This window comes from Aquila chrysaetos, chromosome 4 (assembly GCF_900496995.4).
Source record: "Aquila chrysaetos chrysaetos chromosome 4, bAquChr1.4, whole genome shotgun sequence".
NCBI lineage: Eukaryota > Metazoa > Chordata > Aves > Accipitriformes > Accipitridae > Aquila > Aquila chrysaetos.
The window spans coordinates 46,977,278-46,992,370 of NC_044007.1; the positions used below are offsets into that span (position 1 = coordinate 46,977,278).

The 15,093-nt window shown below is 39.9% G+C and overlaps 1 protein-coding gene across 50 annotated transcripts in view; it reads right to left on the minus strand.

The window, feature by feature from the left end:
- Positions 1-15,093, minus strand: part of DTNA (dystrobrevin alpha) — a 234,484-nt gene that overhangs the window by 56,498 nt on the left and 162,893 nt on the right. For all 50 annotated transcript variants that reach the window (XR_003922936.1, XR_003922934.1, XR_003922931.1 and 47 more), the window contains 3 exons: positions 7,497-7,582; positions 5,794-5,948; positions 1,263-1,368 (listed from right to left, as the gene is read on the minus strand). Coding sequence is in view for 44 of the 50 variants with exons in the window: in XM_030011176.1 (XP_029867036.1) it covers positions 1,263-1,368; positions 5,794-5,948; positions 7,497-7,582 (347 nt within the window). In the remaining 6 variants the exon portion in view is untranslated. The remainder of the gene's footprint in view (positions 1-1,262; positions 1,369-5,793; positions 5,949-7,496; positions 7,583-15,093) is intronic.

Consider the following 15,093-nt stretch of genomic DNA (forward strand, 5'->3'; position numbering starts at 1 on the left):
CCCAAAGCTTCCATTATGCTAGAGATAAACTTTCAAGGTAGCAACAACACAGGAATATTCAACAAGCCCCTTACACAACAAACTCTGAGGCAAAATATTGGGCTGGAAAATTGTTTACAAAAAATCTATTTATCTTGCTAAATTAATATTTTAATTTTTTTGTATAAACTTCCTCCATTTTTAAATCTTCCTTTTTCTAGATTTAAAGTGTTGGAATAATGACTGTCAGGATCATTGCCTCCTGATAATCATGAGCAAGAAATGCCACAGTAGGAACAAGTACACCAAGATAAATAAGACAGTAAAAAGGCAATTCTTGTCTCTTGGTTTTTTTTCTATTTAATATTGTCAGTACTGGTCCTTCTGAACAGCAGAAGTTGGCTGCATTGGAGCTGGGGAACACCTCCAGAACTACACGAGGAAGTGTACAGAGTTTGTGGTCTGCAATTTGGTGGTGCACACAGTGAGATGAGATGCACAAGCCTTGTAGCTCTGCCCCTGCACTTTCAGCGTGGCAGCACCTTCTACAGAAACAACATATGAAGAGTTTGGCTGGAGGACTACATCTGTGAGTCTGTGAACTTTTCCCCAGGTGCTCAAGAAGTTGGAAGGTTGAGGAAGATGTTACTGTCCAGGGACATGCGACATGCACTGTGCATCTAATGAGTTGATCTTCACGGTCCCTTTCTGTCTTAAAATCTGTGATCTACTCATTTTGGGGAAAGACAACCCTTGAGAAGAAAGAGGCATCTCACGGTTAAATCGTCATCTTTCACACAAGCAAAGGGTAAGGATGAATCTGGAACTTCCTTTTCGGAGTATATTGTCTGGCAGTGTAGGCTTCGGAGGAGATCCTTCGTAAGAGGGCCTTTTGGCTGGTACTATGCACTGCACTGGACATGCCCTGCCAAGAATATTGCATGAACAGAAACTGCCAAGCTGTTCCTTCTCTACTGCCGTATGTCATAGCTAATAAAAGTTGTGGTCTTGATAGTTTACCAAATGTAAGTGTGTGAATGGATCAAGTCCTATCGCTCTTTGCTTATCCAGAGCACAGGACGAGAGGACAGCAAAAATTAAGCCACGTTCCTGGCTGAATGACCAACAGAATTCTCTAAATGTTTTACCAGTGACTGTAAAAATAGCACGTGGAGTCAATGAACCCAGTACAGTATCTCCTACAAAACCATCTACAGAGTGAGAAAATCATCACACAGAAGTTTACTCTTGTAACTGTTTTTTTGGCAGCAGCTCTTACTTACCATTTTCAACATTTGCCAGTCGATGCAGAAGTGGTAACCACACTAGACACTGTGGTGGGGGATCAGACATGAGAGTATCCAAGAAAGTGTTTAATGTGACTTTTTTCTGCTCAAACAAGCAAACAAACATGCACAAAGAATCAGTAATTAGACATATCAAAATAATTTTATCTTGTCCTTACAGAAACACTTGGGAACAAGTTTCAGACACTGTTTGCTTGTAGCCCTGGTTTACTGAAAAGAACAAGTGATACTAGCAAAGCTTTTCTGGACTATTTTTAGTAGTTACAATGTGTACTACTGATGACTAGCAGTCCTTTTCACAAGGCTGGGTTGGAGACACATAGCTCCCACTCACTTCAAGACTCTCTTCTAAAGTCATTGCCTGAAGATGCTCTGTGAATATGGTTGGCATTCAACACTTCATGTTTTCATGTGTTCTGAGTACCCCATAATGAGTACAAGTGCATGTAGGGTACCACTATGTATTACCAATTTTCACATGAAAAGTCACTGCAGAGAATGACTGATGGTACTCCAACAAAGAAAATGAAAGAAAATAATGACAAGGGAGTATAATTTCAAGACAAATATAGGTAAGGACAGACCATCACAGGCAATTGTGTTACTGTAATTTAAGAAACTATGCTTGTCTGTTGAGTGATGGCGACTAGTTATGGGTAAGCTCTGAGTGTGGGATGTTGTGTTTGCATACACTCAGGGACTGCAACTGTTCCTAAACTCTCCACAGCTGTAAGCACTTAAAGATCTATGCTCCTTTATCTTTCAAAGAGATTTAAACTCTAAAATATACCTGTTGATTTTAAAAACGTAATCTAGGGCCTTAAGTTTCTTAGGTGTCAGGAAAGAGTCACCACAAATCTTAGTTCATTTGTTTTTTCAGACATATAGGTGATATTTCAACCTGAGATATCTCCACCATAAATACTTGCTCTTTCCTACATTGTATACTGGCTACACATAGTGTGTACTAAAGTGCACAACTACTGGGTGCTCAAGGAGAGAGAAACCTTAAGAAATCAGCAACTGAGCCTTCCTTTAAAATAAAATTAAGATGCAAAAATATTGAGCCCTGTTGAGAATGTGCAGATATAATTTATAGGCATACATATTTAAGTAGCATCCCCATATCCAAAGGGATTGCTAAATTTTCATATCTGATAGCATAAGCTCCTGCTTTAACTTGCTAAAGAACTGTGGTTACCCCATGAGGAAGCAAAACAGCAGCTATGCAGTGACATGTATCATCTCTGTGTGTTACGGAATGCTTTAAGAGCTGAGATTTCCAGATGGAGTGTCTGTGCTGCATTTATATACAATTGCCACCAGATGTAAAGAAAATCATTATTTCTCTTTTACACTGAGTGATCGATGGAAATCACCTCACTCTGTAACAGTCTCAGGGCTGAAATATTGAAAGATATTGGGAAATATATAAAGATATTTGTTCCTAGAAGAGAAAATACTTCAGGCTAGTCATGAAAATGGTCTTGATTTTTAATGAACAGAAATAGCCAGAATATGAGCTCTAAATCTCCCTGAAATACTATCTTTTCCCACAATACCTGCAGTATGAAAGTCCAATCAAACAGCTACCACCTGCTTGTTGTATGAATGACTTTCCCACCCATGGAGAGTGGATAGCCACTTCCCAAATAAGCATCCTATGCTATCAGCATCAGCTCACAGAAAAGGATCTTTCTTTTGGAGATCTGCTGTGGATATTTGGCATGGCTTTGCTGACCAATGCCGTCAGCAAATGTCTGTGCTGTCTGCAGCAGAACTGAGAACAGAGGAAGAAAAGGCAGAGCAAAGTCTGGGAGAAGAAGGGTCCTCCAGTGCCCCATACTGCGGAGCTGAGTAGCCTTAAGACTTCCCTCTGCTCCTGAAGGCAGGTAAGTTGGCAGCAAACATGCAACCGGTCTAAACAAGCAAGTCGATGGGGAGACAAGAACAGCTCTTCCACAATGCAGTGGGCTTTGAATGCAGCTATAATTTAAAAGCCGATTTGCACCAAATAAAGCAACTTAGCTTCACTGACAGCTTTACGGCCGAACTCCTCTGGTGGTCACTGATTTTATGGATTAGAGAGAGCAATGTCCCTTAAAAGGACACCAACAAAGCAATTTCCATACATTTTAAAAGGCATATTTTTCTCCTGCAGTTTTTTTTCAGCTGCTGGGAAAGTTGAAACTGAAAGCTGTTTTCTAAATATACGCTACGTGCAGATGGAGTCTAGGTTTGTGGAATAACACTTAGCCAAGTGCTAAGAAAATGAAGTTAGTGTCTATCTTTTTAGTTTGCGATAAAAAAAGAGAAATAAAAAGTGTGTTTTATAATAATAACAACACTTTTTAATACAAATACACTGTAACATCACATTAATTCTACTTAAGGGGGAAAGTGGTGCCGATAAAACTCCTTTTTGAGCCAGAGATTTGTATTCTGAAACATTAAGTCACTTGCTCTGGCACTTCTGTTCCATAAATTTGCTGATGAGGAAACACTTGTTTCTATTTTCAATAGACATTCAATCTAGCAGTGGTTCACAGATGGAGGAAAATACACGGTTTGATCAAGTAAACAAGTACAATGGGGAATAATAAAACATTTCTGCAACAGGAAAGATCCTTTCAAATGCAAACTGAAATGGATTTGACACCGTGAGCAGAAGACCATTCCCAGAATTTTTTCTTTCCCTGAAATTGAGGTATCTATTTATCAGGGGGCTGAAAGGCTTCTGGTAAGCAAAAGTGATCCATACTGAGAACAACAGAGTGCCAAACTTATCCCACGGTATCAACTTTTGATAATGCTAAGAGCAATTTGAGAGAGTGAAACAATGACCTATGGTGTGACTAAGACTGTAAATATAATTTATCATAGTGTCATAGGGATAAGTTGTTTTGAGTCTCATTTCAAAACTCTGGTTCATCCCTAGTGAGGATGTAATGAGAATTACATAAAGTGAATTTAAGTGACATATTAGACTAGGTTTACAAGAGTACTTGGCTGCCTACAGATTTAAAACAGCAGCTTTGTAAATCTGCTGTGTACCTACATCAGTCAGAGACCTAACTCTCGTTAGCTTTCAGTGGAGATTGTGAACTAAACCATCTAATGCCTGTTTGGAGACTTTGTTTCTTAAGGTACCTTGGTATATCTGGTCCACTCATTTGGATGCAATGTCAATGGAAGTGCCATTTCTGATGGCTGCTTTGATAGAAAATGAGGCCTGAATGACATTTTTTCAAGAAAAGAAATTGCTTTTTTCATCTTTAATAATAGCATGTCCAACATCCACAGCTTGAATGCTCTGTTGCCATGCAAGAGCACTCTTTTATTATTTTAACACAAAACTACCAAAAGTCACTTCACTATGTAAATTCTTCAACATAAGATGAAGTGCTGTCTTAAGTCTTCCTCTGTGAAACAAGACTAGTTTCACATATGCAAACATAACCATTTAAGATTATTTGCGAGATGACTCAATAAATGAATTTCAACAATGCTTTTCAGTTGACTGGAGTGCCTATTGATTAGTGATGAAACTGAGGGAAAACAAAAAATGAGACTCTATTTTGCATGAAAATGACACTATTCCTGCTCCATTCAACTTATTTGTTCAACAGTATTCAGTTAGTGAATGGAAGGATAAAGAGAAGGAAAATACCACTTTATTTCTAACATTTTCCCAGTTTCAGCATCTTCTTTTACTTTATATTTATGGAATTATACAGTGTGATGTGTGGCAAGAGCCAGAGGAATCCTCTCTTTCTCCATTGGAGAAGTGGACAACCAGCCCCAATTATGGGATCTTTTGAAGTCCTAGGTATTAGCTGCAGCCAACGTACTGTACTCAGGGCACCTATAGTCTGGTGAGCTGTGGAAAAATCTCATATTTTCTCCAGGATAAATTCATTGCTTTCCTTCATGACATCTGTAAGAGAATACGGATTTTCTAATACCTACTGACTTCCATTTTCAATAAAGGTTTAAGGCAATTTTCTTCTCACTCATAAACTTCTCATGTATGTACACCACCCCTTGGAAAACACGTAGTTTGATTTTCCAGTGGGAGTTGAGCTTCGTATGGAGATGTTAAAGTCTCTCATATGCTTATAGCAACAACAACTAACTGGAGTGGAGGATTGCATGTCTTGGGGTATTTGTATCACCTAAATGTAAGTATCTAACTTAGGTGCTTAAATTAGGAAGTTAGTCTCCTCAGGCTCCCTAATTTAGGAACATGTAAGTTAAGATCCTGCTCTGAATCACTTTTTCACTAAGCCCCTCCCTGCTCCGTGGTTATGTGGGGAACCTATAGAGACTAGCTTCCTATTGAAGGCACCTAACCCACATGCCAGAAATTAGCAAAGTGGACCTCCCTTCCACCCAGCCATGCATTTCCTGGGTGAATATGCACTTATGTGTAAGAAAGGAAGAAAGTCTTGCCCTGCTCAGAGGCATGATTGAGATCCTGTGTCCAGGATGCTCACTCTTCATTTACCTGTTGTGAGAAACAGGATTTTGCTGACTGCTCAGTATAACCAAATGAAGGCCCTTCGAAGACAGCCGTGGGTAGCTTGAGAACCTCCCGCAGAAACATGTCATATCTGCCATAAACCATCACTCCACTGGAGTCGGAAATCATTGAGAAAATATCTGAGGGGGAAAAGACAAGAAAAGGACACAGCAACTTCAGTGAGAGCTGTGGATTTGCTCTGAATTCAGTATCATCTGATTTGAAACAGAAGTGCTAAATACATGTTCTGCTTATGGAAACCTCCACTGTTACTGCATCTTTAATTATAACCCCTCTCAATAGAAAACACAGTGAATGATTTACGTATTAAAAAGTAGCTGATTTTGATATTAAAATATTCCTGCTTTTTTTTATTGTTTGTGGTCATTTTTTAAAGCAAAGTCTGATGCATGGCATGAGGCAGTAATTTAATCAGATAAGAAGGATCTAATTTGACAATATATGCAACATCAGCTTTTTGCCTACTGCCAGCTTACCATGTCAAATCTAAATCTTGACAATGAGTTCATTAAGTCAGTTACTATTGTTTTGGACATACAAAGCACTGAAGGTCTTTCAAATGCATTACTTTTCACTCTTCTCCATTTTTTTTTCTTTTTTGTTCGTGTATAAAAATACAGCAGTTTTATTACTGCAGAGATTCATATTTCTCAGCCTTTACTTTTCCCCTTGTTTAAAATTATCGTAAGCTAGCATGGGATCAGAGACTAAGGAACATTTATAATTTTTCAGGCTGTCATGTCAGCTGCTTCATTTCCAGGAACCTGGAAGGGAAATTTTGACAACAGGACCCTGGGACTACTGACCCGGAAAATCAGCATCATACTCCAGCCTTCCGCTGTATGGACCCTGCTCCTATTCTTAAAGCAGCCTCAGGAACAAACAGTGTTCAATTTATAATCTAAGTTCAGTCTGTATTTGAGTTTCTACATAGAAATAATATATTAAAAAATGGCATCAAATCTGGAAGACTAAATTAGCACCTGGGATTTCTACCTCTCTACTCTAAACAACAACAATTTGTAAACTCAATTTTCTTTGGCTGTGGTAAAAGGCTCAGAGGAAACTGAAGGTTGACATTAATCCTTTGGTCAAAAAGTCTGGAAAATGGTGTTCTGGATCTGAGCTATGGACATCATAGCACTAACCAGGAAGTCTTTCATTGCAGCTGCAAGTAAACTATGCCTTGGCTATTGGGGAACTGGGAATAAATCCTGTGAAATGAGAATCTGTTCTCCAAAACAGATGGAATTAGTATGTGCCCTATGGAAGAAATATAAATAGTGCATAAATATATTGTACTTCTAAGTGTAAAATGAGAGAGCTGTTATTAAAAAAAAAGTCTGAAGAAAATGTTAAATGACGCTTCATGGTGTTGAACAGTTGAGGCACTTAACTGTACTTTGAATTCAGTCATCCCAAAGAAAAAAAATAAAATCCACCAATCAGAACTTCAATACATACAATTTGGCTTCAAAAATATAAAGTCCGGTGCGAAGTTCAGCCAAACATTTAGCAGGATTTACTTGGAGATATATATAGTGCAAAGCCCAAACCCAGCCATGAAACTGTAACTTATCCTAATTCCCTCTTTTCCTACCTGTACTGTTATTTCTCCAAGTACAACAATGATTAACAGGTAAAAAAATGTCACCCAAAAGACTTACATCTTAATTTGTCCATGATCTTTCCTCCACAAAGAGTTGCCAAGGCCATTTTGACAGCAAAAACGGAAATTTTACCATGTCCTTCCCTGTTCAAAAGTAGAAAGAAGACATATTTTATATGTCCATTTTATAATACGGACCTCTTTCCACTTAAAACGTGTATCATTGACATGACATACTGTAATGCACACTATATGTGGATTGACATACAAAAAATAAGACCTTTAAAATTGAAGTTTGTTTTGTGGGAACACACATCAGTACACTGTTGTGTAAAGATCTCAGAACAGATTTATTATGTATATGAAGCTCAGTGTTAAACTGTTTATCTCATTATACACTAAGGTGATGATTATGACTGCTATTTATGCTACAGTAGCACTGGAAGGCACCTACCACACTCATGGTCTCCCTATCCTAAGTGCACTGTGTATCTTCCATCCCTAGAAGATTGCAAATAAGTGCAAAAATCAACACTGGGAACAAAAGTGAAAAAGCAGAAAGGGCTTGCATGATTCCACAAGCTGCCTATTGTATCTGTTAACAAGTCCTGACAATTGCCTTTTAAATTATACACCTGACACCCATGAACCATTAAGAGGGACTTTGCTGAAAAGTGGGGAATATACCTGCATCCAGAATGAGCAAAGGACATTTGTTGTGATATGTAGAAGAGTCTTGTCCCTGGTTTGTTCAAGTTGAGGCTATGCCTGGCTCTCTATTTTCAACTTAAAATGCATAATGCTGTTAAACCCCAAATGCATATAGGAGTATGCCTTGGGGCAAAAAGACAGTGTTTTCTGTAAACCCAGTCACTTTCAGGTAAAAATAAAAGACTCTTTTTTCTCCCTGGAAGGATCAGATCATATACTGCACTCTCAGGATGCTGTGTTCACCTTTAACACATTGCCAATTCTTCCTTCAACCGCCTTGAAGCATGCAACGGCTTAACTTTATTGCTCCTCTTGCTATCCTCATTCTCCCTCTAGTCGTGGTGGTCCCCAGTGATTACCTGCCATTATAGAAACCTTGTATATTTGAGCTGCATGAGTAATACATGACTTCACACACTGCAAGGCACTCAGCTCCTAAAAGACCTATCCCCCCAGTTTAGGCAAAACTAAGTCCAGTGTTGACAGGAATGGCAGAACAAAAATGCTGTAACGTCCAGTCGCTTTCCAAAGATGAAGGTGAACATGCTCTCATAAGTTCATCTGCTTTTTAGTGTTCATTTTTTTGGCATCCAAACGGTGAAATTTGTTTTTTCTTGGAATTCTCAGAGTCTTACTATAAGGCAGTGAGTCCACAGCTGCACTGGAGCAACTTTTATCTGTCATCCAAACTCCTCAGCATTACTTAATAGCTTCCCATATGCCTGTTTAATGACATCAGTGAGAACACATTGTCATCATGCTTTAAAAAAGAGACAGTCAGCCAATATTTGTGACCTTAGCAAAATGGCACCCATGTCTCCTTCTAAATTCTACTGATAGGGCTAATGATGGGACCAGATAATAAAGTTTTGTATCATTTTTTGGAAGTGGAGTTTCTGTGACCTTCACTCTTTACTCTATCATGGAACATTAGGTTTTAAGAGATTTCCTGTTAAAATATATATAATTATGTCTTACATAAGATAGTCAAACTGCATTGGCAATAGCAATATATAGAAATTTAGCTCTTCATCAATATTTCTGAAATTACTCTGTTGATAGTCACTCATAATTGTAATGAAGAAAATTGTGTCTGATCGGAACTAAAAGATAAACTGATTCTGGAAAGACACAGAGCCTGTGACTGTCTCTCTCTCTCTGCTAACCCCAAACCAGACTAATACAATAACGTATACATATATAGTAGACATGAATGGTATACTCGTATCAGTACATTAAAGCACGCTACATGCTTCACTGCTATGTTTATTAAGTCACTCAGACTTTAGAAAATGAGTCAGTTCCCTAAGTTTGGCTAGCTAATAATCTTTAAAGTTCAGTGAATTGGATTTAGTTCTACATCAGTATAACACATGATTCTAAATATTAATTCTAAATATTCTTTACACTCATTTAAAATTATGCTTTTTGGCAGAAAATCAACTGGAGATACAGACAAAAATAAGTTCGCTACTTCAATATTTAAGAAATTAATCTTTACTATGTTCTTTAATGCTAGCTTTCGTGTACTTTTTTTTTTTTCATTACATTGTGTCCTCTTTGACTGGTTTCATAAGATTAAAATCACAGTATAGGAATTTCCAGTCTTCTGTATTCCAATCCTTTGTTGACTGGATTCTAATTTGTGTAAACCACCACCTAACTGCTATGGCTGAGGATTTGGTCATTTTGTATTCTTCTTGTGCGTGCTACCCTTTAGACCTTTGGGAGTTTTTCTGCACTGTTTCATCATGAGGTTTTCACCTGCCTTTAAACGTGTTGTTAAGAAAAATAAATGCTAAGTGGAAGCAATGGCGTTATTAAGAAGCAGTGGAAGAATTAGAGGAAAAAATAAAGCCTATGTGGAAGTGCTTCAGATTTAGATTATTATTCCCAGTAGGTTTAGTTACATTTATTAATAGGATTATATTCTTGAATGGCAGACACATATCAACTCGCCTTCAGCTTTCCACCCCAGAGCCATCAGCTTTTCCCATACTCAAATGGTTATGGAACAGAGGAACAGAAAAAGAAAAGATTTCATTTATCTCTTCAATCTCTCCATTTGAGTTGATTAGTTTTGACGCTGTATTTTCTATCAGTCATTTGTATTCATAAAAGCATCACTAGAGCCAGTGTAAATTCAATTCGCCTCCCAAATATATATGTGTGTGTGTGTGCATACATATACACACATGCATATATAAATATATATAACTGATGAACCGACAGGATAATGGGGCCTAAGACTTGCCAATATCATTTGGATCCAGAAGTGCCCTAAGCTATGTCTAAGCACTACAGATGCCCTTGACTGGCAGCACTAGGGCCTCACAGCGTTTGCTGCGTAAAAGCAAATGCTGAAGCAGTAGCTCACAGCAGCCTGAAGATCTCTGTTGAAGTCAGTGCTCCCTGAAAGAAGCTTTAGGCTGGTTAATGCAAAGAGATATAAATTTTACTAGTGGAAATAGGAGAGGACAGAAAATATTTTGATTTTGTATAGCACCTCTCTTATTGAGGTTACTCTTCAGATCCCTATAGAAAAGCACTAGATGCATAAATGGTGGCAACAGCAAACCTTGAAGCTGATATGCACTTAGCAACAACACAGAATGGAGTACTTAGGGAAGAGAATGATGGCCAGGGCTTAAGGTTATCTTCTGTTGCTTGGAGAAAAAAGGGTGAAAAATAATACATGCTTTTAGACACCAGAGCAGAGCGGAAGGTTTCCTCTTCAAATGTGTGGCTGCAGAGAGAGACAGCATCTCCGCAGAGCAAGGAAGCCCCACGGACTGCCTGATAAAATCCACAGACCATGCAAGGCTAAGTCTAGCTCCAGGGCCTGAATTTGCCTTTCAGGTCAGCAAGGAGAGCGGTACCAAATGGATGACACTGATGTTTGTCAGGATCTCTAGCAATACTCCTACTGAGACAGCCATATGGTGGGGAAAGCTATAAAGAAATAACATCACATCTTTAGAAACAGCAAATGTGTCCCATGAAATGGACATCGAGAAAATACAATTTTTCTCATTAACTAGGTATGAAGTGGTGCTCCCCCAATGCTATAAGTTATCTTTTCCAAAAGTAATGAAATTTCTTCAGTTACTTGTGGGCCTCCTACTGCCCACAGGGCAGCCAATTCCGAAATGTCAGAGGCTGTAATTACAAATTCCCATTTTCACAAACAGGTTTCAGAGAGGAAATTTTATTGGAATCAAGCAAAATTCTTTCATTTAGGAGATCAAAATGCATAATGGCCAAATCTCTGAAATGCATTCTTTTGCTGGACTTCCTTCATAAAACCTAGCTGGCCTGTATGGTTTTCAGTGATTAGCAAAGGTGGAGAAGAGAGGGAATTAAACACTTTACAGCTCTGAATAGATGGATGAGCAAGAAGTGATACTTCCAAAACAGACACTGAACACCTTTATGTATCAAACTCAGTATGATTCAAATTGCATTTTATTAAACAAGGGCACGAATATGTCCTCTTTTCTTCGTAGAAGTCAAGCCCCTCCAGCCAGATTGGGTCTGTTTCATAGCCCAGAGCTCACAGCTCCATTCACAGTACAGGTATGTCAAGGGACAGAGAAAAATCAGCTATTTTCTTGTCACTTAAACTTTGCAGCAGGAGTAGCTGTATTGCAATACTGAGTCAGTGCTGAAGATGATTAGCACAGAATATTTTACAGTCTGTTTAAAAAGAGTCTTTTTGGGAACAGCTCGATTGAATGAGGCTAACATTCCACCTAGCTGCCTAGGCTTTGACGCCAGACTGGGATGAATTTTTCAGAGGGGTTTGAACTTGTCATCTTTTTATATAGTACTTGCGTGCCAGCGAAGGAAGTATGCTATTATTTCATAAAGCCAGTTAATCACCTTAGACCTTGAAGCAAAAGCTATTGCCCAATTTTAACGTGCAGTTAAAAACACAAATCAGGCATGTTTTTGTCCATATTTTTTAGAGTCTGACCGCCTCATTCTGCTCACTGATTTTGGTCTGTTGGGGTCTTCTACCACAAGATGCTGACTTTCACAGTCTAATGGCAAATTAATTGGAGCAGCATTTCTGTTTGTGAATTTTGATTTTGTTGATTTGCAGTTTTATAAGGTTGCAGTTTAGTTTTGGCTTAGCATGACGGAGCATCACACTCAGCATCACGTGAAATCTTATACACTATAATTTTTCTCCACTTTTTCCTCCCTTCAGGATTGAGCAGCAGGGAAATACAATTATCTGTAGGCCTAATGAATCCCCAAGGCCATGAAAAAATCACAAAAAAACTGGGATGAAAGTTCAGCACAGGCAGTGGGCAAGCTGGCCCACACGCCACAGCAGTGCACCGTGGTTCCTCTTAAGTTTTGCTAGTCAGGTTCTAGCTCCTGAGAAGACATCTGTATTGCAGGCCTACGGAAATACTCCCTGCCAGAGGGCAGAGAAACCTGCCAGGTTTTCAGTGGGCTATAAATGAAGGAAGCGGCTCTGTTTAAAGCTTGGAGGAGGATCTTCAGCCAGCACAGTACACGTGGGGCAGTATATATTAACTAGAACGAAATAAACGAGACAGTGGTAGGCATATTAGATTTTAAATTACACATTAACTTGTCCCTTGTGGTCCTTTCATATATGTTAAGCCGTGGACTCCATTTCTCCACTCTCATTCTTTGCATTTCAAACGGGACATGAGAAATCGCACAAGCTTTTCTGGACCTGTTCCCAGTACAGCAGGAGCAGACACCGCTCTGCATAGCTGCAAACACCAAAAACATCCATGATCACTTAGAACAGCCTTCTCATTTATACGGAAGAGCCATTTGGTCTTGGACTACTGTTTTGGTCTCATAAAGCTGTTCTGGGCTTTTTAGGGTTTTGGTTTTTTTCGTTGTTGTCTGCATTCATAGAATCAAATGTGATCATATTGATAGTCATTAATAAACATGAAAAATAATTCCTCAGTAGCCACCTAGAAACTTGGATAGCGTTTCTGCAGGCCAACTGTTTCCTAAAACACAAGGCTAAGAAATAGAGGAGTGAACCCAGATCAAAGATAACAGGATTATTTAAGGGGTGACTGTCATGATGTCAGTATGATTCACGCACCTAGTAACCCCCCTTTTTTCCGTCAGAGAAGACTGCAGTCAATTTAGTTTAACTGTCCAGTTTCTATAAATTGGGGGAGAGTGAGAAAAAGACTTCATCCTGTCTCACAGTTCCACCCCTGTTCCCCCTATATGCAATGCATTGCTTCCCTCTGAGCATGGGACCACAAGAAAAGACCTTGCCCCTCCTTCTACCAACTTGTAGCCTTCAGCAGAGAAGGACCTTTCTGCTGCACTGCAGGGGACAGGAGGGAAGGGAGCAACAGGGGAAGCAGAGACATCAGCTCTGGTTAGACCCCAGCAGCTCTCACACCGTCCCTGTAACATGTAGAGCCACCTCCCTCCCTCTATTTCCCAGAAACAGGGAAATCTGGACCACCAGTGGTTGCTAAATCAACACCCGACCCAAAACTTCAATAATCTGCACTACCTACATACATCTTGAGAATCAGATGCTTAACTTGGATGTCTCTATCTGTGATAGGTGTCCAAACTCCCATTACAGTAAAGAGAGATCTAGTTGACACACATCTCCATGAAGCCTGAACTTAGATATCTCATATTGCACCTGAACCTCATCCCAGACGTTTGGTGCATTTAAAATGGGGTGATAGGCAGCCAGTTCCTATCTCAGACCCCAGAGCCGGGAGCCTCTTCCTGGGTGTCTCCGTCCTTCTGGGAAGCGCATCCTGTGCACCCCCTGCTCGGAGGCAGCACGACAGACTGACTTGCTGAGTGGCGAATGGAGCGAGGCTCCCAGCCTCCTCACCCCGGGGACGGCCTGGTGGGAGCCCAGAAACAGGTCAGGACCCACAGCGCATGGGATGTTTTCAGGGAAAGCAAAACCTTACCCCTTTAAGGACATTCTGTTTCCCTACAGGGGAGTTAATTCCTCTCCTCCACTTTGCTGCCTTGACGTCTAGCTGAGATCTTTACCCCTTTACAGTGAGCTACAAAACAAGCACATTATTGCAGATCTTGCTTACGCAGTCCTGGGTCTTTCCCTGTGTTTACCAGCCAGGAAGCAGTTTGCTTGTGGCATGCAGCAATGCATGTGTTTGGCCATTTTCATCGTCCTTTAATGTTCTTGTCACAGCCACAATGGTATAAATTAAAATGCCTGTTCCTTCTTTTATTGCCCTTGAGGGGAAAAAAGTATTCCTGAAGGCTATGGTTTCACAACAGATTGGCTTCTTTTTCTTCCCCTTGGAGGGGCCGGAGGGGAAGCTGAGTGCAGCCTCGTCGTGTGGAACATCTACTTTTTTCTCCCCGTTGCCACGGCAACTGAGCCACCGGCTGGTCTGGCTCTGCAAGGTGCTCGATGACACCCAGCACCGGCACCGGGGCCCTCAAGCGAGAGGACGGGAAAGAGGGAGGGGGAGAACGGCAGCATCCTTATTTTAATGCGTCATGGCCAGTGTTTTCAGCTGCTGAATTTTCAAAGTATAAGCCATAAAGAGGCAATAGGTCATCTACATCTGTCAGACTTAACCACTGTTCTCCAAAAACTCGGTTATGAGGATTGCAAATATTGCAGTACAGGTTGATGACTTCTGTATTCAGAAACTGTAACACATATACGCAGTATACTCGTTAAGGTAAGTGGCTCACTCTGTCTCAAACTTGTCCTTTTTGTAATATGGGTCCTATGCAGTAATAACAGGAATTTCATCACCTCCAGGTCTTTATCCTATTTCTGTCATGGTCTCAAAATCATGCTGCACTGGCATGAGCCAGAAAAAAAAATTGCTTACAGCTGCAAGAACTTGCAGGAAAATGAGCTCTTTCAAAATAATGAGCTATTAACCCATGGCACTGCTGCAGAGGCATTGCAGTGGTGT